The sequence below is a fragment of the Sorex fumeus genome, unplaced genomic scaffold (assembly GCF_029834395.1).
Source record: "Sorex fumeus unplaced genomic scaffold, SorFum_2.1 ptg000034l, whole genome shotgun sequence".
Classification (NCBI taxonomy): domain Eukaryota; kingdom Metazoa; phylum Chordata; class Mammalia; order Eulipotyphla; family Soricidae; genus Sorex; species Sorex fumeus.
This window is the reverse complement of record NW_026606091.1, coordinates 23,413,352-23,437,279: the sequence shown is the minus strand read 5'-3', so window position 1 is coordinate 23,437,279 and position 23,928 is coordinate 23,413,352. Positions and strand designations below refer to the sequence as shown.

The window sequence follows — 23,928 nt, the reverse complement described above, 5'->3', positions numbered from 1 at the left end:
GAAGTCCCTCGGCTTCCTCCGAGTCTGGCTGCTCTGCCTTATTTCCCACAGGGTCTGAACAGTCTGTCTCCGCGGTGTGGGTACGTTGGGGGCAGGAACACGTTGGAATGGAGATTTCCTGGGACTTAGAACCGTGCTTCGCTGGGGGGGGGGGGGGGGCGTGTGCAGAAGGGTAAAGAGCCTTGGCAGGTCCCCAACCCCACAGATCAGGTGCAGCCGCGCTGAAAAGGGCTCATCCTTCGTGCTCTGTCCTGCGTCAGTGGGACTGCGCGAGAGAGTCCAGGCGGGACCCCGACGGCGCTGCTTTTCTGAGCACCCACAGAGGCAGGGCACTGTGACTGACGTGCCTTGGTTTGGGGAAATGGCCCAGGCGCGTGGCTTTGCACGTGGAGGTCCCAGGTGGCGTCCCCAGCATTGCATGGTCCCCGAGGTCCGCTGGGTGAGGCCCCAAAAGAAAAAAACAACACTAACCACGTTTACATATCTTATGTATGAGCATCTGATCAACAGTGATCCCAGGCTCTGAAGTAAGCACATTTAATTATCCTCATTTTCCGAAGGAAGAAACAGGTTCAGCAGAGCCCCGGCCCGTTTGTGGAGGGACTTTGATGCCCGACTTGGGCCGTGTCCTCAAGGCGATGAACCACCGGAGGGGCGCTGCCTCTACCTCTGTCCCAACTTGTTAGCCTTTTCTTCTGTTCCTTTCTTTTTTTGGGGGGGTGGGGTGGGGGTGGGGGTTGGGCCACACCTGGCAATGCTTGCGTTTATTCATGGTTCTGTATTCAGGAGTGATGCCTGGTGCTCAGGGGACCATGCACGGTGCCAGGGATTAGATTGGGGTTGGCCACCCGCCAAGGCAAGTGCCTTAACCTCTCTGCTGTCTCCCCAGGGTGGGTTTCAAACCATCTTGTTGCAGGGCCCTGGGTAATGTCTCAGTGAATCACAAAGCACCGACCTTACTAGCATGAGGCTACAAGATCTATACCTGGTACCGCCCATAAGCAGCCTCAAGTGGTTCCGGCAGTTCCACTGCTTTGGGATGCCCACAGCCCATCTCGTCCAGCTGTGTGTGAGCGACTGGTGGGTGCAGCCCCCAGGAAATGCTGCGGTAGAAACTCAAGCCAACTCTGTGTGTGTGTGTGAGAGAGAGAGAGAGAGACTCTTGGTCGCAGCAGCTACAGCAATGACGGAGGAGGGGAAGGGGGGCGCCACCCACATCAGACAAAACCCCTGGGGCTCCCACCCGGTCACTCAGTCACCTGTCCACTTCCAAAGGTTGTGTGTGGTGGGTTCAGGACCTTGCTCCAGAGACTGGACTGCCAGTGGCTCCCAGAGGTGCTTTGGCCAGCCCTGTCCCTCCCCACGTGCTCCACAAGGCAGGTGCTTCCCCCTGCCTGGCAGCCTCCTGCCTCTCACCGGGACACAGGAAGTGGCTTCATGGGCTCTGAGGAGCCTGGGTTCAGTCCCCAGCACTGCATAGTTCCCCAAGCACCTCGGAGGAGTAAGTCGTCATAGGTGTGATAATGGCCGTCTCCAGTGCCTGAGATGTGAGCATAGGCAAGACTCCTTTCCCGCATTCCCTGCGTCCTCTCTGAGGGGTGGGGTGGGGTGGGGTGGGGTGGGGCGAGCTCGGGCTCCTGTTTCAGACCCTCATGTCACCACTCTTGATGGAAGTGGTTAATGGAAGGTTTTTCTCCCGGAAGGAGGCAGGTTTGGCCTGAGATGACACTGGGGAAGCCGGGCTGAGGATGTGGGGCCTCAGCGGAGGAGAGGCAAGGAGAGCAGCCTCGAGGGGCCCTTCCTGGCGAGCCAGCGGGCGCAGGGACCCCTAGGGATGTCCGCACCAGCTATCAGGTGGGCAAGGAGGGGCCGGGGTGAGGGTGGAGGCCTGCAGACATCTGTTTACACAAGTCCCTGTCCCGGTTTTGACCTTGAGCGCTGAGTTAAGAGGCAAGTTGTGCGGAGTCCAGGAGATAGCACAGGAAGCGAGGTTGCCTGCCTGGCAAGTGGCTCGCCTGGGTTGGCTCCTAGGCACCCTGTCCAAGCACACCAGGAATGACGCCTGAGCGGAGCTGGAGAACGTCCGGAGCACAGCTGGGTGTGCCTCCCCGTCCCATCATCCTGCATGGACAAAGGAAAAAAGAAAAAGGAATTCTGCTAGTCTCGAAGAGCAAATAGGAGAAAAAGGCTTCTAGGTCAAAGAGAGGAACCTTCCTAATAGTTTTGGGGCCTATACCCAGGGCGGGGTTCGGGGCTGCCTCTGGGTGCTGTCGCCGAACTGAGCACCCAGCATGCAAATCAGGCACTCGCTTATCGCTTATCCTTTTTTTTTCTGTCTGTTTGATTTGATTATTTTTTTGCTGTGCTCAGCGGGGGAGAGGCACTCCCAGCACTATTCTTGGTAGTGCACAGAGGACCACGTGGGGCCAGGGATGAAACCCAGAACCCCACACGCACAGCCTGCCTCAGCCCTGTGAACCACCACCTGACCTTGCCTTCCTGTACCTTTATTTACTTTGGGCTTTGGGGCCACACCTGACAGTGCTCCATCGGTCGGTGCTCAGGTGGGTCACTCCCAGCATTGTTTGGGGACCCATGGGTTCCAGAGGAGGCTCGTGAATGCAAAGCCTGAACTTGGGCTCCTAGAACATCTTCCTGTGGCTCTAAATGACACCTTCCTGGAGCAGCTCTATGCCCAGAGCCACCGTCCTAGGCTCTCAGCCAGCTACAGTCAGTGGATTCTTGAAGGGTCCTGCTTGCAGGGAAGAAGCTGATCCCCCTCTAAACCAGAATCTTTTTGCTTTTGGTGGGAGAAGCCATACCTAGAGATGCCCCTGGCTCTGCACTCAGGAATCACTCCTGGTGGGGCTCAGGGAACTATATGGGATGCCAGGGATTGAACCTGAGTCAGCTGGGAGCAAGACAAGTGTCCTGACTGCTGTACTATCTCTGGCCTTTTAAACCAGAATCCTTTTATCTAATGACCCTTATTTTACTGCGCTCAGCTCCTCACATTTTTTTTTTCAGTTTTGGGGCTACTGCTGGAGTCCCTCCTGACAGTGCCCTAAGAACCATGATGCAGCCCTGAGACTTGAACCAGCCAGCTCCTTTTGTTGTAATTTTGGGGTCCCACCTGGGAGGGGTTCTCAGGGCTTACTCCTGGCTCTGTGCTCTGAGAGCACTCCTGACGGGACTCAGGGAATCCAATGCAATGTCACTATTGAACCGGGCTGAGCCACACGCAAGGCAAGTTCCTCCCCAACTCTTCTCATCTCCCCAGTCCCCCGCTCCTCACTTTGGGGAAGAAAGAGCAAGACCCCAAACCTTAGGGGTCTTGCTATGGGGTATGTTTCGCGACGTCCAGGGCTGCTCTGTTCCTGACCTATGATGTCAGATCCTTGCGAGTTTGAGCCCCACCCCATCAAGAAATGTACCTGTAACCCCCACCTCCAACAGCCAGGAATCGCCGTGAGTCACAGATTAGTCCGGGTGAGCGATAAAGGGGAGGGAAGGCCTGGGGCACGTGAGTCACCTCCTCCTCCCTAGGAGAGCCAGCCTGTCCCCCAGTCCCTGCCCAGTGAGCGGGGAGGAGGGCGCGGCTCCATTGCTCTGAGAAATAAGGGGGTCCCTTGTTCCAAACCCACTTCCCTCTTACACTTCAGATCCTTGAGGGGACAGGACAAGATAAACTTTATTTGGGGGAGGAGAGTGGGTCCACACCTGGCAACGCTCAGGGGTTGCTCCTGGCTCTCTCTGCACTCAGGAATTTCTCCCGCTGATGCTCAGGAGACTGTATGGGATGCCGGGGATTGAACCTGGGTCTGCTGCTTGCAAGGCAAATACCCTACCTGCTGTACTATCGCTCTGACCCAAGATAAACCTTTTTGTTTTTTAATAGGAAGGGGTATTGGACCACACGAGGCAGTGCTCAGGGGTCACCCCTGGCCATGTGTGGGGCACCACATAGTGCCTGGGTTGGAACCTGGCTCTCCTGCATTCAAAACACTCGTTCAGTTTGGGTGAGACATTTGCTCCAGCCCTTTCAGGTTTGTGTGAGGGTCAGAGAGGGTTAAGAACCTGACCAGAATCACATGGCCATAGGGCAATGGAGCAGTAGAGTGTGTATGTGTGTGTGTTTGCGTGCATGTGTGTGTGTGTGTGTGTGTGCATGTATGTGTGTATGTGTGTGTGTGTTTGCGTGTGTACATGAGCACATGCATACCCTGACTCTAACCAAGCCTCTTGCAGCTGAACCTGGATTCTTCTGGAGTCCAGGGGTGGAGTGTAGAGGGGGAGAAAGTGTGGAGCGCCGAGTTCCAGATCACTCCAGAGGGGCAGGGAGCCAAGAGGAGCCTGGTGCTCTCATCATCGCCCACCCCACCCCACCCTCTGGGCTGCCGGCCAACCTGGCCCCTGTCCCTCTGCCTAGGGCAGTTATACACAGCTGTTATCAGCAGTAGTCAGAGGGACGGGGGTCGGATGTGGGAGGCAGGCGGGAACTAGAGCACTTGGGTGCAGCCCAATTCACGTTTATTCATTTTTAAATTTTGGTTTTAGGGACACACCCAGCTGTGCTCAGGGCTTACCAGGCCTGGCTCTGTGCTCAGGGATCACTTGCTGGGCTTGGGAGACCAGAAGGGGCATTGAACCTGGGTCAGCTGCATGCAATGCAAGCACCCTACCCTCTCTCTACACCCACGCCCCACCCACCTCATATTTATTTCTTTATATTTGAGGCCACACCCAGCAGAATCCTGGCTCTGTGCTCAGGGATCACTCCTGGCGGGGCTCAGGGGACCATAGGGGATGCCAGGGATTGAATCTGGGTCAGCCGCGTGCAAGGCAAATGCCCTACCTGCTGTACTACTCCTCTGGTGCCCTGCTCACATTTCAATCTCCTCTGTTCCCCACCCAGACTGGAGGCGCCTTCAAAGCAGGACTCTCCTCTTTCTAAACTGCAGGACACCCCCCTCTACATCCCCAGAGGAGAGAGCTGAAAGTGCCTAAGATCTGACTGGGTGCTGGCTGGGAGGGGGGCGGGGGAGAGGGAGATGGGTGCCAGCCTCTGCCCCCTTTCAGCTGCAGGCTGTTTGGATAAAGATGGAGCTCAGCATCCTAGTCTTCCCCACCACCCACTACCAGCTGCTGCTTGGGGTCTCCCCGGACCCCAGTTAGTTCCCGCTGAGCCCAACTTGGAGAGCCTGGGGATCCCTGCTGACACATGAGCAGAACTCGTGCCTTCTCCTTGCTCCTGGGGAGGGCAGCTGGTGGCGGGCCTGTAATTAGGGACAGGTTGGGCTGGGCTGAGGGGAGGGGATGGGGACCCACCTCTTGGGGCCAGGTAGAGTGTCTCCTTCACCCACCTGGCCTCACCTACTGAGGACCGAAGCCTTTCAGCTGCCCTGCCAGCCTCGGGGTCAGCCCACAGGCCACCCCACGACGCTGCACGCCTCCAGCTTCGTTCGGCTTCCTGCCGACCAACCCATTCTGTCTCCTAAATCCCAAATTCAAGCCTCTTTCCTCCCTTTGGCGGTTGCCCCGCGCCTGCATCAGTGTCTCCTCCTGCCCCAGCCTTCTCTCTCTCTTTTTTTAAAATTTTTTAAATTTTGGGGTCGCACCTGGCGATGCTCAGGGGTTACTCCTGGCTCTGCACTCAGGAGTTATTCCTGGCGGTGCTCAGGAGACCATATGGGATGCTGGAAATCCAACCAGGTCGGCCGCATGCAAAGCAAACACCCTACCCGCTGTCCTATCGCTCCAGCCCCTCCAGCTTTCTCTTGAGGTGGCGATTAGAGGGACCGCTCAGGTTCTCAAGAGCCACAAGGGCCAGGCTGGTGGGATTTGGGGGGCTCACAGTGCTAGTAACCCAACCCATGGCCTTGCACAGACAAAGGTTCTAAGAGAACCTTTTAAATGGTGGGGCTGGAGCAATAGCACAGCGGGTTGGGTGTTTGCCTTGCACCCGGCCAGCCTGGGTTCAAATTCCAGCATCCCATATGGTCCCCTGAGCACTGCCAGGGGCGATTCCTGAGTGCAGAGCCAGGAGTAACCCCTGTGCATTGCCAGGTGTGACCTCCCCCCCACCCCAAATGGTAAATGGAGGGCTTAGGCGGCGGCTATGATGCTTTCCTTGCACTCAACCGACTTGCTTTTGATGTCTGGAATCCCATACCGACCCTCGAGACCAGACAGGAGTAATCCCAAAGGGCAGAGCCAGAGTAACCCCTGAACACTGCCAGGTGTGGTCCAACAACAACAACAACAAACTGTCAAATAGAGTAGCTGGAGAAATAGTACAGTGGGTAAGACTCTGACCTTGCAAACAGCCAACCTGGGTTTCCTGGGTTTGATCCCCGGCATTACCTATGGGTCCTCGAGCGCTCCAGGAGTGATCCCTGAGCACAGAGCCAGGCGTAAGCCCTAAGCAGCACTGGGTGTGGCTAAGAAAAAAATACCCAACCAAAAACCACAAGGGCTGCCATTCCTCCCAAGGCCTAACCCAAGCTGTCTCTGTCTTGGCAAATCCTCCCCCAAATCCCTAGGCCAGGAAAATCATATTGCACTCTGGCTTGTCCCTTATCCCTCCAGGAGTCTTTTGTTTTTCCTTTTTTTTTTTTCTTTTTGGGTCACATCCAGCGTTGCACAGGGGTTACTCCTGGCTCATGCATTCAGGAACTACTCCTGGCAGTGCTTGGGGGACCATATGGGATGCTGGGAATTGAACCTAGTTCTGCCACGTGCAAGGCAAATACCCTACCCACTGTGGTATTGCTCCAGACCCTCCTTTTTCCCTTTTAAGGCCACACCTGGCGATGCTCAGGGGTTACTCCTGGCAGGCTCTGGGGAACCATATGGGAAGCCAGGGATTGAATTTACGTAGGCCATGTGCAAGACAAGGGCCTTACCCGCTGTACTGTCTCTCTGGTCCCCTACCCCTCACCCCCTCCCCACCACTGAAAGTTTTTCTTGTGAGTTTTCCTTCCCACCTTCACTTCTGTCTGACCCCTCTGGTGCCTCATCCTGGTACCACAAACTTTCCTGCCAGTGACGAGTAAGATGGGAAATCGGCAAGACCGGGGGATCAAGGAATCTGATCCTTGAAATGTGGGCCAGAGCCAACCAGACCCCTTAGGCCTGTCCGGGATGACGGCCTGGTCTGTGTCAGCTCCAGGTCACTCACTCTCCCTCCCAGGATGGCATGGGGCAGGCATGTGTCCAGACATCATTTCCAGACTCCCCTCCACACCCTCATCTTCTGCCTCAGGCTTTTGTAAACACCAGCCCAGGCGCACAGAAATCCATGTACAGATCTCCTCAAACACGCACACGCACGCACAGACTCAGTGGGCTCATATGTGTGCAGAGACCTCTGTGGACACTCACAGCAAGGTCAGGCAGGGATGCCAATGGGGGTCAGAGGAGGAGGAATGTGGTTCTCATAAAGAATGCAGTTTTGGGACTTGAAAGGTAGTGCAGGTGTCGAGGTGCTTGCCTTGCATCCTGGTTTGAATTCCCTGCACTACAGATGGTCTTTTAAACACTGCCAAGTGTCCTCCTGAGCACAGAGCCAGGAGTAGCCCTCAAGCATCACCTGGGGTGGTCCCCAAACAAAAAAATGAATGTAGCTTGGGGCTGCATTAGTACAGTGAGTGGGGCATTTGCTTTGCACTTGGCAGACACAGGTTCAATCCCTGGCATCTCATGATTCCCAAGCCTGCCAGGACTAATTTCTGAGTGCAGAGCCAAAAGTAATCTCTGAGCACTGCTGGGTGTGGCCCCCAAACTGAAAAAAAATCAGAATGAAAATGAAACTTTGGGAACAATTCTTTCTTTCCTTCTATCCTACTATGTTCTTTCTTTCCTTCTATCCTTCTATCTTTCTTTCCTTATATCCTTCTATCCTCCAGGTAATACAGTGTTTTTTTGGTTTAAAATGCTTTTTTTTTTGCCCTGCATCTGGCAGGACTCAAGGTAAACTCCTGGTTCTGTGCTCAGGGATCACTCCTGGTGGGGCTTAGGGGACCATCTTAGAGGTGCAGAGGATTGAACAAGGAGTTAACCATGTACAAGGCAAGTGTCCTACCCACTGTACTAATTGTTCAGCTCATGTATTGGGGTTTTATTTGGGGGGGGGTTGGGCCACACTCAGCTATGCTCAGGACTTACTCCTGGCTCTGTACTCAGGGATCATTCCTGGTGGTGCTTAGGGAACCATATGAGGTACCAGAGATCCAAATCAGGTTAGCTATGTGCAAGGCAAGTGCCAGACCTGCTGTACAATCTCTCTAGCCCTTTATTAATATAGTCTTCAAAGCCTAAAACATCCATAATCTTGTTTGGCACTTGTTTTTGTTTCATTTTGGGGCCACACCAGGCTGTGCTCAGGACTTACGCCTGGATTTGTGCTCAGGGACCACTCCTGGGAGATCTAGGGTTCCCATATACATTGTTGGGGATTAAACTCAGTTTGGTCAGGTGCAAGGCAAGTGCCCTCCCCACCATATTATCTTTCTAGCCTCATTTTTCTTGATGGGGAGGAGTGGGGGTTTGGGTCTCATCCTGCGGTGGTCAGGGCCATAACCTCTGTACTATCTCTCTCCCTTCTTCTTTCTCCACTCTTTTCCCTTCCCTTCCCTCCTTTTCCCTTTCCCTCCGTCCCCCCTCCCTCCCTCCCTTCCTTTCCTCCCTCCCTCTCTCCCTCCCTCTCTCCCTCCCATCAGGGCGCTGCATGCACCCTGTCCTCTACATTCTTTCAGAGGTCCTGGGAAGAGGAGCACAGTGATAGAGAGGCACCAGCTAACTCCTTTGGGTGGCTGGTGCAGAGACTGAAACTAAAGGTGGACAGGCACCACCTGAGTGCTGAGTGGACGAGCCAGGCTGGAGTGCAGACTCTGGGTCCGCAAGAGGGCCCTGGGGGCCGTGAAGATGGCTCAATGGGCTGAGCTCATGTTTCGCACATGGGACATTGGGGTGCCACTCCTGTCACTGTGTGACCCCCACCTGCTTCTGGGAGAAACCTCTGAACACTACCTGGTGTGGCCCATCCCCTCTTCCCCCCAAGATGACAGCCCTCACCATCAGTCATCTGCTGTGACTCTCTGTCCCTCAGTAACAGGGCTAGTTTTTGTCCCAGCTTCTGCTTCCTTGCCAAGACCCTCTGCTGTCCCCAAAGGGTTCCAAGGGCAACTCAAGAACATAGACGGTAAATGCAGAGCCCTGGGAATAGGGGTCCAAAGGCAGCTTTTCTCCAGGTCCTGCAGGCGGCTACTCTAGCCAGATGTGTCTTTGTGGCCACCGCTTCACTCTCTGCAGACAGGGGGTGAGTGTATTGGCGCAGGGGGAGGAGCTCTTGCCCGCCCCCCAGTCTGGGGACGCTCATAACACGGTGATTCATCTCAGCTCTCCACTCCCCATCCCTGTCCGAGCTGGTCCCCAGTTCCTGAGGCCTTGAGGCAGGCTTGGAGCCAGACTGAAGACCGAGCAAGGCACGTGCAAGGAGGGGAGCTTGGGCATGGTGGCCCGACAGTGCCCCCGCACCCCTGCAATGGCTCCCCAAGCGTCTGCCCTCCTCATATTCCTTTCCCACTGTGCTAGAATCTCAGCACCCCACTCAGGGAGGCCCCAGCAGGTGCCAGCTCCAAGCATCAGTGCTTTGAAAGGGGTAAAGCAAACCCACAACAGGGGTAGTTTTACAAATGGTCACAGGCATGGTCCTCTCGTTGTTCGATTTCCTCGAGCAGGCCCAGTAACGTCTCCATTGTGAGACTTGTTGTTACTGTGTTTGGCATATTGAATACGTCACGGGTAGCTTGCCAGGCTTTGCTGTGTGGGCAAGATACTCTTGGTAGCTTGCCGGGCTCTCCGAGAGGGGCAGAGGAATCAAACCCGGCTTGACCGGCTGGCTGTGTGCAAGGCAAATGCCCTACTACTGTGCTATCACTCTAGCCCTTTGCAAATGGAAGGAAAGAAAAATTACTTATCCTTCTACCTTGAAAATGTCTGAAGGGGGAGCTGGAGCGATAGCATAGTGGGTAGGGTGTTTGCCTTGCACACAGCCGACCCAGGTTCGATTCCCAGCATCCCATATGGTCCCCTGGGTACCTCCAGGAGTAATTCCTGAGTGTAGAGCCAGGAGTAACCCCTGAGCATCGCCGGGTGTGACCCAAAAAGCAAAAAAAAAAAAAAAAGTCTGAAGGGACCCGGAGCGACGATGTATGGAAGTGGTAGGGAGCTTGCCTTGCACCCAGCACTGCCAGGAGTGACCCCTGAGTGCAGAGCCAGGAGTCAGCCCTGAGCACAGCCAGGTGTGCCCCCCACCCCAATCCCCACCCCCACCCTTACCCCACCGCAAAAGAAAAAAAATGTTCAAAGGTCTGGGCATAGAGATAGTTTAACAAGCCCAGAGCATACTTTGCATGCAGGTGTATTAGGTTTCATCCCCCCAAACTGCCTGGCCATCCCCCCCACCCCCAGCTCCTCCAGTGAGTGATGAACACCGCCAGGTGTTAGAGTGAAGTGAAATCCCAAGACAGACAACAGGCTTTCAGGAGCTTGCTTTGTAAGTCACTGGTCCTGGCTTGATCCCTGATGTCTCATAGTCCTTCAGGCACCACTGGGAATGACTTTCCAGCACAGACCCAGGAGTAGCATTGCTAGGTATGTCCCTCAGGAGGGGGGGAAAATAAATACAAAGTATGAAGATCTCCCCTTTAGTGGGTAGGGCATTTGCCTTGCACAAGGCTGACTTGGGTTTGATTCCCAGCACCCATCCCATATGGTCCCCTGAGTACCGCTAGGAGTAATTCTGAGTGCAGATCCAGGAGTACCCCTGTGCATTGCCGGGTGTGACCACCCCCCCCCCAAAAAAGCAAAACTAACTAAATTAATTAATTAAATAAAATAAACCAACTAGTTGGACCTCTGGCACCCTGACCCCTGTCAGGAGCGATTCCTGAGTGTAGAGGTAGGAGTAACCCCTGAGCATTGCTGGGTGCGACCCAAAAAAAAAAAGAAAGAAAAAAACCTTCTCAGCACCAACCCTGACCCACTCTGATGTGTGTGCATGTACACTGACGGACACAGGTACACACTGATGGACATGGGTGCCACTGCTCTGGAGAGGGCTCAGTCTGGGGGAAGCAGGGATCACGGCCCTGAAGGTAGCGTCCTTGATTTGGGGGCTGGGGACATTGGGACCCAATCCCTGCACCTTGGCAGGAACTGGATCCATCAGAGGGAATCCCAAAGATACTCTGCGGTGACCTGCAGCCTCAGAGCTCTACGGAGGTGCATGATGAGCACGGGTAAGTGTGTGTGTGAGTAAATGCCACTGACAATAGCTAGAATGCACAGAGACTATGTGAGAGCGTATGTGTGAGTGTCTCTGTGTGTGTGTGTGTGTGAGTCTGTGTACTTGGGAGAGTGAGTCTGTGCAAGAGTATGTGTGAGTGTGTGTGTGCATGTATGTGACCAGCCCCTCCTGTGCCAGCAAGCCTGGACTGTGTGAGCTGAGCAAGCATAGGACCTGCGGGTACGTGGCTGCTGGTTTCTGCTCTGCCCCGAGTCCTAGGCTGGGGCAGGCTCTGGTACAGGCAGGCCCAGGCTGAGGGGCTGGGGGCTGGGGTTTCCCATTTACTTTGAAGGTTTTGGGGACCCTTTCCCAGGCACCCAGTAAGGTGGAAGAAGGGGAGGCAGCATGTGGTGGCGGGTTCTTCCATCCCATAATCTGGGTTCTGGCACCAGGAGTCTGGAGTTCTGCTTTGAGTCACACTCCGTGATGGTTCCCTGATTCACCGTGGGGCCTCCCAGCCCGTGGGGGCCCAAGGGCGTGAGCCCCGGTGTGTGGGCTGCCTGCATGCGTGAGCCTGAAAGCTGCGAGCATATGAGCAGGGGGGACCGCCAGCATGGGGGGCGCACACACGCACTGCTCATGTGTGCAGTTTGCCAACCTGTGTGCCAAACCCCATCGCTGTGGGCATGAGTCACCCCGGAGCCCTCATTTCTGACAGTCGTTTCTCAAGGGAAAATCCCCAGGGCCCTTCACTCACCTGGACTTAATCTGTCCTGGAAAATGTGGCTTCTTCCATCTCCCCTGGCGATCCTGGTCCGGAGACGGGGCTGAGGGCCTGATTTGCTCCACGTTTTGCGGGCAGAGATCATCAGGACTTGGTCTCTTGATTTTTTGTTTTGTTTTATTTTTTTTGGATCACACCCAGCTATGTAGAGGGGTTACTCCTGGCTCTGCACTCAGGAATTACTCCTGGCGGTGCTCGGGGGACCATATGGGATGCCGGGGATTAAACTGGGTCGGCCACATGCAGGGCAAACACCCTACCCACTTTGCTATCTCTCTGGTCGTGGTTTCTTGATTTTTAAGCACAGCAGAGTGAGCAGGGCTGCCACGTGTTCTTCCTCCATGGCGCCAACACTCTCAGAATCTAACCAGGTGCTGGGACTAAACCAGGCCTCCTGCGTTGCAGATCACATGCTCAGAACCCTGAACTCTTTCTCAGGCCCCAGACCCTCTCTCTCTCTCTCTCTCTCTCTCTCCCTCTCTCTGTCTCTCCCTCTCTCTCTGTCTCTCCCACTCTCTCTCACTCTATCTCTTCTACTCTCTCTCCCTGTCTCTCTCTCTCTTTCTCACTCTCTCTGTCTCTCCCACTCTCTCTCACTCTCTGTCTCTCTCTGTCTCTCTCTCCCACTCTCTGACTCTCTCTCTGTCTCTCTTTCAGACCACACCTGGCAGTGCTCTGGGACTGCTTCTGGCTCTGTGCTTCGGGTGCTGCTCTTGGCAGTGCAACCGTATGGTATCCAGTGCCTGGATCTGAGCCAGGATTGAAGCCCATGGAAGTGGGCCTCGGCCAGCAGAGTGTGCACTCTGACCTTTGAGTGTCACTCCGACCCGTCTTAAAGTCTCCGAGGGATTGGAGCTCTGCAGGGCGGGAGAGGAACATGTTAAAAAACAGCTGGAATTCACCCGACTGGCAAGCAGGCAGCAAGGTAGCGTGTCAGAACAACTGCAGCTCAGCTTAGCCTCCAGAACCACGTGCAAACCACACGCGGGCCCACGTGGGACGGGTGCAGCTACACCCGCCGTGTTCCGTCCATGTGGGACGGGCATAGTTACACCCACAGTGTCACATCCACATGGCACAGGCATAGCTACACCCGCCGTGTCCCATCCACGTGGGGCAGGCATAGTCATACCCACTGTGTCCCATCCACGTGGGAGGGGCATAGCTACACCCGCCAGTGTCCCAACACATGTGTGCTGGCATGAGCAGCACCCCGCATGGAACAACCACTGTGTGTAGCCACAATCCCACGTGGACAGATCTGTCCAGGGCCCAGGACAGGGGACACAGACTCACTGCACTAGGAGGGGGACCCAGGAACGGGGGAGAGCAAGCACGGCCCACAGACCACTGATGGACGTCCAGCCACCCGCTGTGAGGCATCAGCTCCTCTCCCTTCTGTAATCTTCCCCCACCCCGTCTGCTTCGGGAGGGGTCTCCTGGGCTGTTCTCTGTCCCCTCTCAGTGTCCAACAAACAGCCCTGGCCTTAAACGCCCTGAACCCCGGCGACACCGCTAGCCTGCGAAGTCTTCCCCGCCTTGCGGGCCCGCCCCGCCTGCCTGCCCAGGTGTGTGGGGGGCGGTGACCGCCCACTCCTGCCCCGGGACGGGACGGGGCGGGCGGGGCGTCCTGTCCTATAAAGGGCGCCGCCCGCGGCTCGCGGCACTGCAGCCGCCCTGCCCGCCGTCCCGGTCCCGCTGTCCCCGCCGCCGTCCGGCCACCATGGGTCGTCAGAGGGAGCTGGTGTCCCGCTGCGGAGAGATGCTGCACATCCGCTACCGCCTGCTGCGCCAGGCGCTGGCCGAGTGCCTGGGGACCCTCATCCTCGTGGTGAGTGAGGGGCGCCCCGACGCGGGGCTCTCCTGCTTGCCCTCACTCCCCACTTCCCCCGCGTTCCCCTCTCCTAGGTCTGACCCCATCCTGCGGGGTGGGGGGGGGGGGTGGCCACATTCCCTGCCACATTCCCCAGCGTTGATGACAGCTCGAGGACAGAGGGACAGCTGTCATGCCTCGGGGACGGCGCTGGTCCCTGACCTTCCCAGACCCAGGCCCCCTCACCCGCAGCGACTGTGCCGTAGGCAGAGGCCCTAGGGGGAGAGAGGACGGTCAGCCTGTGTGTGGCCCCCAACTTCCAGCTCTCCCAGGCCCCGCACCACCCGGCGTTCCTCTCGGGGGGGCCCAGGCAAAGAAACCAAGCATTGATCCGGGGAGCTGGGTCCCCGATGTTGGCTCCCAAAGAATCATTAAGCTTGAGAAAGTCCAAAAGTTCCAGCCTGGGGCGGGCAGTGTGCGCGCGGTGTGTGGTGGGCAGAGGGCAGAGGGCAGAGGCCCCTGGGGTGCCGATGGCAAGATGCAAGGCAAAGGTGGCTGCAGCTGTTTCTGTGCTGCTGGCAGTACCTGCTCCCCACCCGTGGGTGTCTGCCCACAGATGCTGCCAACACAGCTCGGGGCACAAGCTCCGAGTTCCTCGCCAGCCTCCCAGAGTGCCCCCCGGCTTGGGAGAGGAGAGGGATATACTCACAGCGAGCTGCTCCCTGCCCGCTCCAGTTCCACCCGCGGTCGGTCCTGGCCGCCCTGGGTCTCACCCCCCACACCGGTTGTAGGCTGCGTTTCCTGTCCCGGTGACGCTGGTTTCCAGCCTCTCTCTCTGCTTACACCCCATATTCCCGCTGCCGGCTTGCTTCGGTCCTTGGCAGTGGGTGGGTTAACTGTGTCTTTTAACTCTTTTTTTTTTTTGGCTTTGGGGGCCGCACCTGGTGGTGCTCAGGGCTTACTCTGTGCTCAAGGGATCACTCCTGGACGGGCTCCGGGGTGGGGGTGGGGAACCATATGGTATGCTGGGCATCGAATCCTGGTCAGCCACACACACAGGCAAGGTCTTCACCCTCTGGACTGTGTCTCCAGCCCGGGTTACTTTGTCTTGTCCCAGCCCCAGTCCTCCCTGAAGTAGACCAGCCAGCCTCTCTTCCCCCTACCCCCGCCCCCGCCCTCCATTCCCCATGTAACGGCAACTGGAGTGGCTCAACCCAAAAGGGTAGTGGTCAGACCATGGGGGCAGGAGGGCCGACACTCCCCTCCAGAAACAGGACGGGCAGAAACCAGGGAGGGTTCTTGACCCACGGTCCCTCAAAGGGCTAGTGACCTTTCCCTCACCCCCTCACTGCAGCCTTTCTCTCCTCAGGCCAGGAAGGAATAGTGTGTGTGGGTGTATTGCACGCAGGCACACACACACACACACACACACGCACACGCACACGCACACGCACACATACTACTTGTCACTTTCCTGCCTCAACCTTGAGCAGGCTCATGGCTCACCCACAGCAAGCGACAAGGGTCTTCCACATACATCATGGGGTCTCCTACCTCCTCTGGAGTCTCCCTGATCTCTCCACAAAGGAGGATCCCGTCTCCCGCTGAGCCCCGAGGCCTCGGAGGATCATTCTCATCATTCTCGGCTTATTCTAGACCGTGGGAGGGAGCCTCTGGGTGTTGGGTTGGTGGAGGTGTTTGTATCCAGGTGGGGGTGCGGCATCGGGTGTCAGAACACTTCCAGGGCTGCCCTGAGGTGGGGCCCCTTCTGGAAAGCCTCTCCATCCGGGGTCCGGCACCGTGAGGTATACCCGCTTCGGTGGGTGCCAAAGGGGGTGCGGGGTCTCCTGTGGCAGAGGCTGGTGGTGGGGCCAGGGAAGCCCCTTTTTTCTCTGGGGTATCTGGAAAATCTGGAGAAGGAGTGGCGGGGAGGAGGGTGAGGAAGAGGAAGATTAGCTGCAAGGTGGTGGAACTGGCTCTGACAGTTTCTCCCTCCAAGTCCTCCTGGGAGCGTGCCAGGCTGGGCCCCGGGCAGGGCCATGCTGAGGCCAGGACCTGCCAGGCCGGGCAGAGTGCCCCAGACCCCCAGGTGTTTTCCCCTCACCCCCTCCCCCGCCCCAATCTCTGATCTTGGCTCTCACCTGGACGGACACCTTTGCCCTGATCCCTACTGCCACTCATCGCTGGCCTTGCTGAGAGGTAGTAACCAGAATACTCCTCGCCCACCACCGTGAGGGCCGCTGGCCCTTCACTGGCCCTTAGCATGCTGGGGAGTTTGTAAAGTCCTTCGTTAGGGGTGGGGGGGGCAGAGGCCCAAGAAGCTTAAGGGCCGCCTCCAGGAGGCCCAGGACATCAGTCCTGTAGAGCTGGTACAGAAAAACTTTTCACTTGAACCCAGGAAACAGGCCCATGGCGTAGACCTTAGTCCCTGGAGTCAAGTTTAGACCCCGTCTTTGTACTTCACGGGAGTCACGTAGGTCTCAGCATTTAGCGTCTTCTGTCTTTTTTTTTTTTATGGGAGGGGGTGCATACCTAACTGTGCTCAGGGGTATGAATCAGCACCGAGGGGTTGCTCCTGGTGGTACTTGGGGTGCTGGGGATAGAACCGAATCAACCATGTGCAAGGCAAGCGCCCTACCCGCTATACTACCTCACTGGCCCGCCCAGCACCTCCTGTCTGGGTGGGGTGGATGCTAGCGCTCAGGGCACCTGGCGGGTGGAGGGGGCAGAAAAACTCTGGAACCAGGATGCGTCAAGGGAAACGAGGCTGCTGAGAGGGTGTGGGGCAGAGCCAGCGCCTGGATCCCCCAGTTTCCCGAGGGGCAACTTCCACCAAATTTCCTAGTGTAGCCCCCTCCCCACCAACACCCCAACGGCCACCTGGGGGTGAGTGAGAGCCCAGCCGAGGCATCTCTGGGCCCGGAGCAAGGGTGCTGAAAAAGTGTCGCGCGACATCCAGCCTCTGGGCTTCGAGAGACGCCATCACGGTAGTTCTAGCACCTTCTGGGCTCTGAGTTCCTTCTCCTGGAGGCCCTTCTCCAGGGCCCTGTTCAAGAGAGTCGGGACTTGGGGGGTGGGGGCGTGGCGTGGGAGGACCTTGGAGCAGGGTGTATTTCGGTTCCCTTCCAGGGAGGGCCCCACTCTGGGCGGCCTGAGGGGAGCTCTCCCAGCTCTCCCCCCCTTTCCCCTGGCGTGTGCGTGGCTTGGCTCCACAGGGCCTGACGCAGGGGTCTCTCTTGGTCTCTTCTCCCTGTTCAGATGTTCGGCTGTGGCTCCGTGGCCCAGGTCGTGCTCAGCCGGGGCACCCACGGGGGCTTCCTCACCATCAACCTGGCCTTCGGCTTTGCTGTCACGCTGGCCATCCTGGTCTCGGGCCAGGTGTCAGGTAAGGCCTGAGCCCATAACCCCCATGGCTGTGCCCTGGGTAAGAGTCAAGACCCCTGCCTCCTTCCTGCCCCCCCTTCCCCCACGCCTTCCTGCCCAATCTCAGCGAAACCAGTGATGATTCCTGTCGGCCTGTTACACGGTCTGATCGCCACCTTCGGAACCTCCCTCCTTATGCCCAGGGCAGTGTGTGTGTGAGGGGGCACAGGTGCTATGGCTGATCCATCCCACCTCCCCTCTGTTCAGGAGCCCACCTCAACCCAGCCGTGACCTTCGCCATGTGCTTCCTGGCCCGAGAACCGTGGATCAAGCTGCCTGTCTATGCCCTGGCTCAGACACTGGGGGCCTTCCTGGGAGCGGGCATCGTCTTCGGGCTCTACTATGGTGAGTGCGCCCTGCCCTGCTCTCCCTTCCCTGAGCCTCCCCCCTTTCCCATTGGGGAGTTTCTGGCACGGGGCCTTCTGATGACAGACAGCTGGGGCCTGCCCTGGCCTCCGGCTCATGACTCACGTTTACGCAGGGGCCCAGGGTAGAGGGGACCCAGGGGAAGAAACGAGTTGGGCAACCCACAGTCGCAGGCCCTCCGCCCCGCTCCTTCTTGTCACCAGGGCAGTGACTCCACAGACCCAAGAGGCCTGGGTGGGTGAGGGTGGGAACCGAACTCAGGTCTGTGCCCTGACCGACTTCTCATCTGTCACCAGATGCAATCTGGGCCTTTGCCAACAACGAGCTTATCGTCTCGGGTCCCAATGGCACAGCCGGCATCTTTGCCACCTACCCCTCTGGACACTTGGACATGGTCAATGGTTTCTTCGACCAGGTACGGGCCAGGGCTGTGGAATGTGCAGGGCTCAGGGAGGGAGGGTCAAGCTGCTGGGAGGGGGTGTCCCTGGGCTGGTTGTGGGAGGTGACTCCTTGCCTGGAGCAGGGTTTCTCAGAATTGGGGGACACCTATGTCCAAATCATAGAGGCTGGTGTTAAGGAAACATGCCAGTCACAACTTTTGGTGTGTGGGGGGGTCCTTCTCCCCATAAAAATTCTTTTTTTTTTTTTTTTTTGCTTTTTGGGTCACACCCAGTGATGCTCAAGGGTTACTCCTGGTTCTGCACTCAGGAATTACTCCTGGTGGTGCTCGGGAGACCATATGGGATGCTGGGAATCAAACCTGGGTTGGCCGCGTGCAAGGCAAATGCCCTACGCGCTGGGCTATCGCTCCAGCCCCATGCCCATGAAAATTCTAACGCCACAGCACAGCCCAAGCTGGAAGATGGAGGGAAGGGGCTGTAGGTAGAGTTCAGGGGTAGGGTGCTCACCTTGCATATGGCCAACCTTGGTTCCATCTCCGGCACCCCCATGGATGTGGGCTGCCCAAACCCAGCTAGAGGGCAGTCAGAGGTGGGGAAGGAGGGTGGGGGGAGGGCATGCTCTTCACCCCCTTCTCCCCATGTTGCAGTTCATCGGCACAGCCTCCCTCATTGTGTGCGTACTGGCCATCGTAGACCCCTACAACAACCCTGTGCCCCGGGGCCTGGAGGCCTTCACCGTGGGCCTGGTGGTCCTGGTCATCGGCACCTCCATGGGCTTCAACTCTGGCTACGCCGTCAACCCTGCCCGCGACTTCGGCCCTCGCCTCTTCACCGCCATCGCTGGCTGGGGCTCCAAGGTCTTCACGTGAGTGCACCCCCAGCCCCACGGCACACCTGGCCCTGCCATCCCCTCCCCCATCCCCTCGTGACCGCCTGTGTCTGTCCCCCAGGACTGGCCGCCACTGGTGGTGGGTCCCCATCGTCTCTCCGCTGCTGGGCTCCATTGCCGGCGTCTTTGTGTACCAGCTCATGATCGGCTGCCACCTGGAGCCGCCGCCCCCCTCGGCTGAGGAGGAGAATGTGAAGCTGGCCCATGTGAAACACAAGGAATAGAGCGCACCCCCCCCCCCCACCTCTACGGCTCCCCTCTCCCTGCCCCTCCCCGCCACGCCCCTCTCGCATACACTGACTCTGCAGGGGCTGCTCCCTGAAGTCCCCTTCATGGTTCCCCTCCTGGGCTAGGAAGCCCTGCTTTGCTGGACAGTCCCCTTCTGGACCCTGCCCTAAGCCCTGGGTGGTGGGGTGAGAGGGGGACGGGACACGGTGGGATCAAAACAGGCGGCAGGTTTATGTGTGAGAGGAGGAAATTTGTGGATTTGCAGCTGTTCAGGACAAAGGACAGAGTGGACAGGATTGAGTGGCGGCTTTTGGCGTGGTGGGGAGGGGTGGGAGGCCTCCCAGAGGAAGGAAAGAGGGGAGTTGCCTGTATGTGAGAGAGAAAGAGGCCCCAGGAGGAGGAGGAGGAGGAGGCGGCGGCTGGGGTGGGGTACTGAGGTGTGCTGCTCTGTTTTCTAAGCTTTGAGGGAGGTGGGGTGGGAGGGCTGGGGAGGGCTGCGAGGGCCACCACCCAGCCTGGCTCTCGGTGGCCACCCCTAAATAAGAGCCGGGTTATGTTTCTAGCTCAAGGTAGGTATGAGGGGCTGGAGTCGAGTCTAGGTCATAAGTTTCATGTTTGCTCTTCTTTTTTTTTTTAAAAAACAAAACAAAACAAAAACATATATATATATATATGTATATGTATAGCAGATGTCACAGTCGTAGGCGCAGAGGTTTGGAAACTGCTTCCAGAAGGGTTTCACTCCTCTTAACGTTCACTCAGTATATGTACCTTTTGCCTTTTATATATATATATAAAAAACAACAACAATAAAACATATGCCTCAAACATCGTCTTGCGCATGTCTTTTGGCTGGCACTGCTGTTTTCCTGGGTTTGGTCAGATATTCAGGGAAACGACCCCGAAAGAGAGCTCAAGGGGCCGAGGTCTGACCCCCCGATACCTTGTTGTCCATACCTCCCACCCCGTCAAACTGGGAGTGGCCCCAAAACCAACCCAAAGGAAAAGAAACCCCCAGTCCCTAGAGTGTCCAGCTGGAGCTCTGACAAGTCCAGAGCACGGGGTATGTGGTGATGGTGGTGGGAATACCCCAGGGAGCCAGGGGAATAGGTCAGTTCCACAGGGAGGTCAGAGATCTCTGTCTCCAGCTCAGCCTCTCCCTGTCCTTGCCTCTAGCAAGGAAAGAACATTCCAACAGAGGAGGCTTGTGGTCTAAGGAGGAGTGAGTTCCCCAGAGCAGGAGGTGTTTTATTCCAACACTCAGTGGTCTCCCCACCTGCCTGCTCCCTACGGTCCTCACAGAGACCAGAGGGGTCTTGTTTTCCTTGGGGGCTGCACCCACCTGGCTCTGTGCTCTGAGGCCAGCCTCATCAGTGCTGCTGGGGAGTGGCCGTTTGGAGCTGGGACTTGGACCCGGGGTTCCCACATGCAGTGTGTGCTCAGCAATCTCTCGAGAAACCTCCTTTTATTTTTTTCTTTTTGTTTTTGGGCCCCTCCCAGCTGTGCCCAGGGATCACTCCTGGAGGCGGGCTCAGGGGACCAGATGGGGTGCCCGGGGATCAAATCCAGGTCAGCCTTCTGCAAGGCAACGGCCTCGCCCTCTGCCCCTCTGCTATCAGCCCCAGCCCCAGAGGGCTCCTTTTGAAAGCCCTGATGCAAGCAGAACTCACTCTTAGTTTCTCCCTGCTGGCCCGGGGCCATCCCAGACCTTGGTTCCTTATTCTACTGCTCCAGGGTCAGGGGCTTCCCCTGTTCACTCACAATGCTCCGTCAGGGGTCACTTTGGGTGTTCCTGTGCTTTCCCATCCCTGCACCTTTGCTCCAAGGTCCTCCCACTCACATCTCTGTTCATTTTTTTGTTGTTGTTTTGGTTTTTGGGTCATACCCAGCGATGCTCAGGGGTTACTTCTGGCTCTGCACTCAGGAATCACTCCTGGCGGTGCTGGGGGGGCCATATGGGATGCCAGGGATTGAACCCCGGTCTGCCGCATGCAAGGCAAATGCCTTCCCCACTGTGCTAGTGGAAGGCATCCTCCTGGAAGTCATCCCTGCTCTTTCCTACCCTACTTAACCTTACAGAGGGGCCCTGATCCTGCCTTCCCCTCTGCTAGGCTTCCTCCGTCTAGGGTATTTACGGAGGCTGGGGGGTTGGGCTGCTCAGGGAAGCCAGGGGCCCCAGCACACCTGAGCCCAGACTCTAAGTCAGGGAAATCACGTGCCTCTTCTCACCTTCTCCTTTCTTCAGGGTCCTCCTCAAGTTTCACTTGAGGCTTAAAGGGAAGGTGGCCCCCATCTCCCGCAGACTTAACTCCTTAGGATCCTCCGTGTGCAAGGGCCAAGCCCAGCTCTCGCTCAGCAGCATGTGACAGAGGAGAAGGAGGAGAAGACTGTGGCTCAGAGAGGGTGGGTGGTGAGTGCAGGGTCACACAGCCAAGTGAAGGGGGGGAGAGAGAGAGAGAGAGAAAGGAGGGAGAAGGCAGTTTCAGCTCAGGTTTTTACACATTACCACCCCAAAGTCCCCAGCTCCCAAGAGGTGTGTCTGGAATGTTGGAGGGACTTAAAGCAAAGGGAGCGGCTCCTTCCCAGGCCTGGGGGTGGGGGGGGGGCGGCCCCACCAGCGAGCGAGGGGGGGGGCAGGAGGCAGCTCTTGGGAAGGGAATGCCACCGTGAGTTTCATTCCAGCCACACCAGTCCCTGCCTGAACCCCGATTCCCCCACCCCCCTCCCGTACCCCTAACCCCCTTAAACCTCCATGTCTTCATTGTTCCTTCCTTCCTCTTGGGTGGACCAGCCATCCTGGACATGGGGGATGGGGTGGGGGCACGATGCAGTGATTCACCCCTCGCTGGAGCTGGATCCTGGGCCCTGTCCAACTTCTCTCGAGGGGCAGGAGCTTGGGGTGTCGTTTTCCTGTGCTGCCCTCCCGTTTCCTCATCTATGACCTCGGGAAGGATGAGGAGACCGGAGAAGAACTTAGCAATGACACACAGGCAGGACTGACTGCAGAGGCCACATGCTGAGGGTGGGGATGGGTGACAGCTGGAGGCTGTTGTTTCTTTCCTTTTTTTTTTAAATGTATGTGTGTGTGTGTGTGTGTGTGTGTGTGTGTGTGTGTGTTTTGGGGGTGTGGGGGGCACACTGGTGGTGCTCAGGAGTAACTCCTGGCTCTGTGCTGAGAAATTACTCCAGGTAGGCTCAGGTGGGGGACCATTTGGGAAAGCAAGGATCAAACCCAGGGCCAGCGCGCTCTGCCCGCTGTTTTATCACGCTGACCCCTGGCCTCTGAAGGCTGCTTCTTAAAGGTCATTAGATCCAACCCCCTCTTCTGCCTGGATTCCTTCCTAGAATTTTCGGTTTCCTGAGGGTGTGTGTATGTGTTGCGGGGTGGGCGGGGTGGGCGGTGTCTGGCCTGGATGATTTGCTGTGCCTGGGGGAGGGGCAGATGGAGACCCCAGTCACAGAGCAAAGGGACTGCAGGGCAGGCAGCCCGTTTGCCCACTGGCTCTCGAGAGTCCTGTGTGCTTCCAAGGGAACACCGCGTACGCCCTGGGCCCAGTGAGCAGAGTGGAGCTTGTCCACACCTTCTCCTTAATTCCCAGTAACCAGGTAACCAGCTTCCTCCTCTCTTCTACCCTGATTTTGTTTGTCTGAAAACCTGGGTGGGGCCCCCCGAGGCTTGGGGAAACTTGGATGAGGTAGTGTGGGGTGGGGTGGGAAGGGGAGAGGACTGCTGTCTTCCACCACACTTGCAGACCCCAGAGGTCAGAGATGGCCCTACGGGGAAGGTGGGGCCTGGGAGGGGCCTGGGTGGGGCAGGGGAATGGGTGGGGGGGACATGCCCCATGGGGGCAGGGCTGGCTGGCAAGGCTGAATGGGGTGCGGTTGCTGAGCCACTGGGGGCCCTTCTTAGAGGCGTCATGCTCAGGGTCTCCGTCTTCAGGCTGACGTGAGGTAAAGGCGTGGGCTGGTCCTGGAGTGCCACCCCTCGTCTTTATGGGATGGGGAAACTGAGGCACAGTCTCAGTCAGGGTCGCCGCAGCAGGGCAGCTGTGCCTGGAGTCGAGCTTCGTCCTGTGTTCCCCATCCCACTTGCCCTCTGCTCTCAGCCAGCCGTACCACAGCTCCAGGAGCCTGGCTCTGGTGGGAAACACACCGGGTTCCACACGGGTCTCTCCGCCCAGGGCCAGGGCATGTGTGTGTGTGTGTGTGTGTGTGTGTGTGTGTATCCCTTTGCCCCACATCTCTGGCCTGCTCTGGGCCCCGGGAGCAGATCCCAAAGGGCTGCTTCCTTGGAAACCCCCCACTGGGCTGGGGGAATGGCAGGCTGAGCTGGGAACCCAGGGCTGGGGCAGGGTCTGCCTTTGTGGGGATTACACGGTCCTCTGTCCTCTGTCCCACCCCCCATCCCCCCATCTCCCGGGGCCATTCCTGTGGGTCCTGGGACCCCTTATGCCTGTGTCTATCTAAAACTTCCCCCTTCTGCCTTGTCTTCCTTGAGGTCCTCAGAGACTGCCCTACCCCTCCCGGTGGCTGGGGTGGGGGAGGGGGAGGGCGAACACTTCCCTGGGGTCCTCAGTTTCTCCCTCTGTGAAGTGGGCTGGGAGGGTCAGGCCTGCCTGGTTGGGTCAGTCAAGGACTAAATGATTTAACCCCGAGAGCACCCTGAGCACAGACAGGACGGAGGTTTGAGGCTCAGGGGTCTCATCCTGCTACTTTGGGAGCAACTGATTGGAA

At 57.5% G+C, this 23,928-nt stretch overlaps 1 protein-coding gene across 1 annotated transcript; it reads left to right on the top strand.

Moving 5' to 3' along the window:
• Positions 1–13,787: 13,787 nt before the first annotated feature.
• AQP3 (aquaporin 3 (Gill blood group)) lies at positions 13,788–19,190 on the top strand. The gene is made up of 6 exons (XM_056117348.1): positions 13,788–13,905; positions 17,146–17,272; positions 17,518–17,655; positions 17,973–18,091; positions 18,725–18,942; positions 19,028–19,190. The coding sequence occupies exons 1-6, from the start codon at positions 13,798–13,800 to the stop codon at positions 19,188–19,190; spliced, it is 873 nt and encodes a 290-aa protein (XP_055973323.1). The 5' UTR covers positions 13,788–13,797.
• Positions 19,191–23,928: the final 4,738 nt, after the last annotated feature.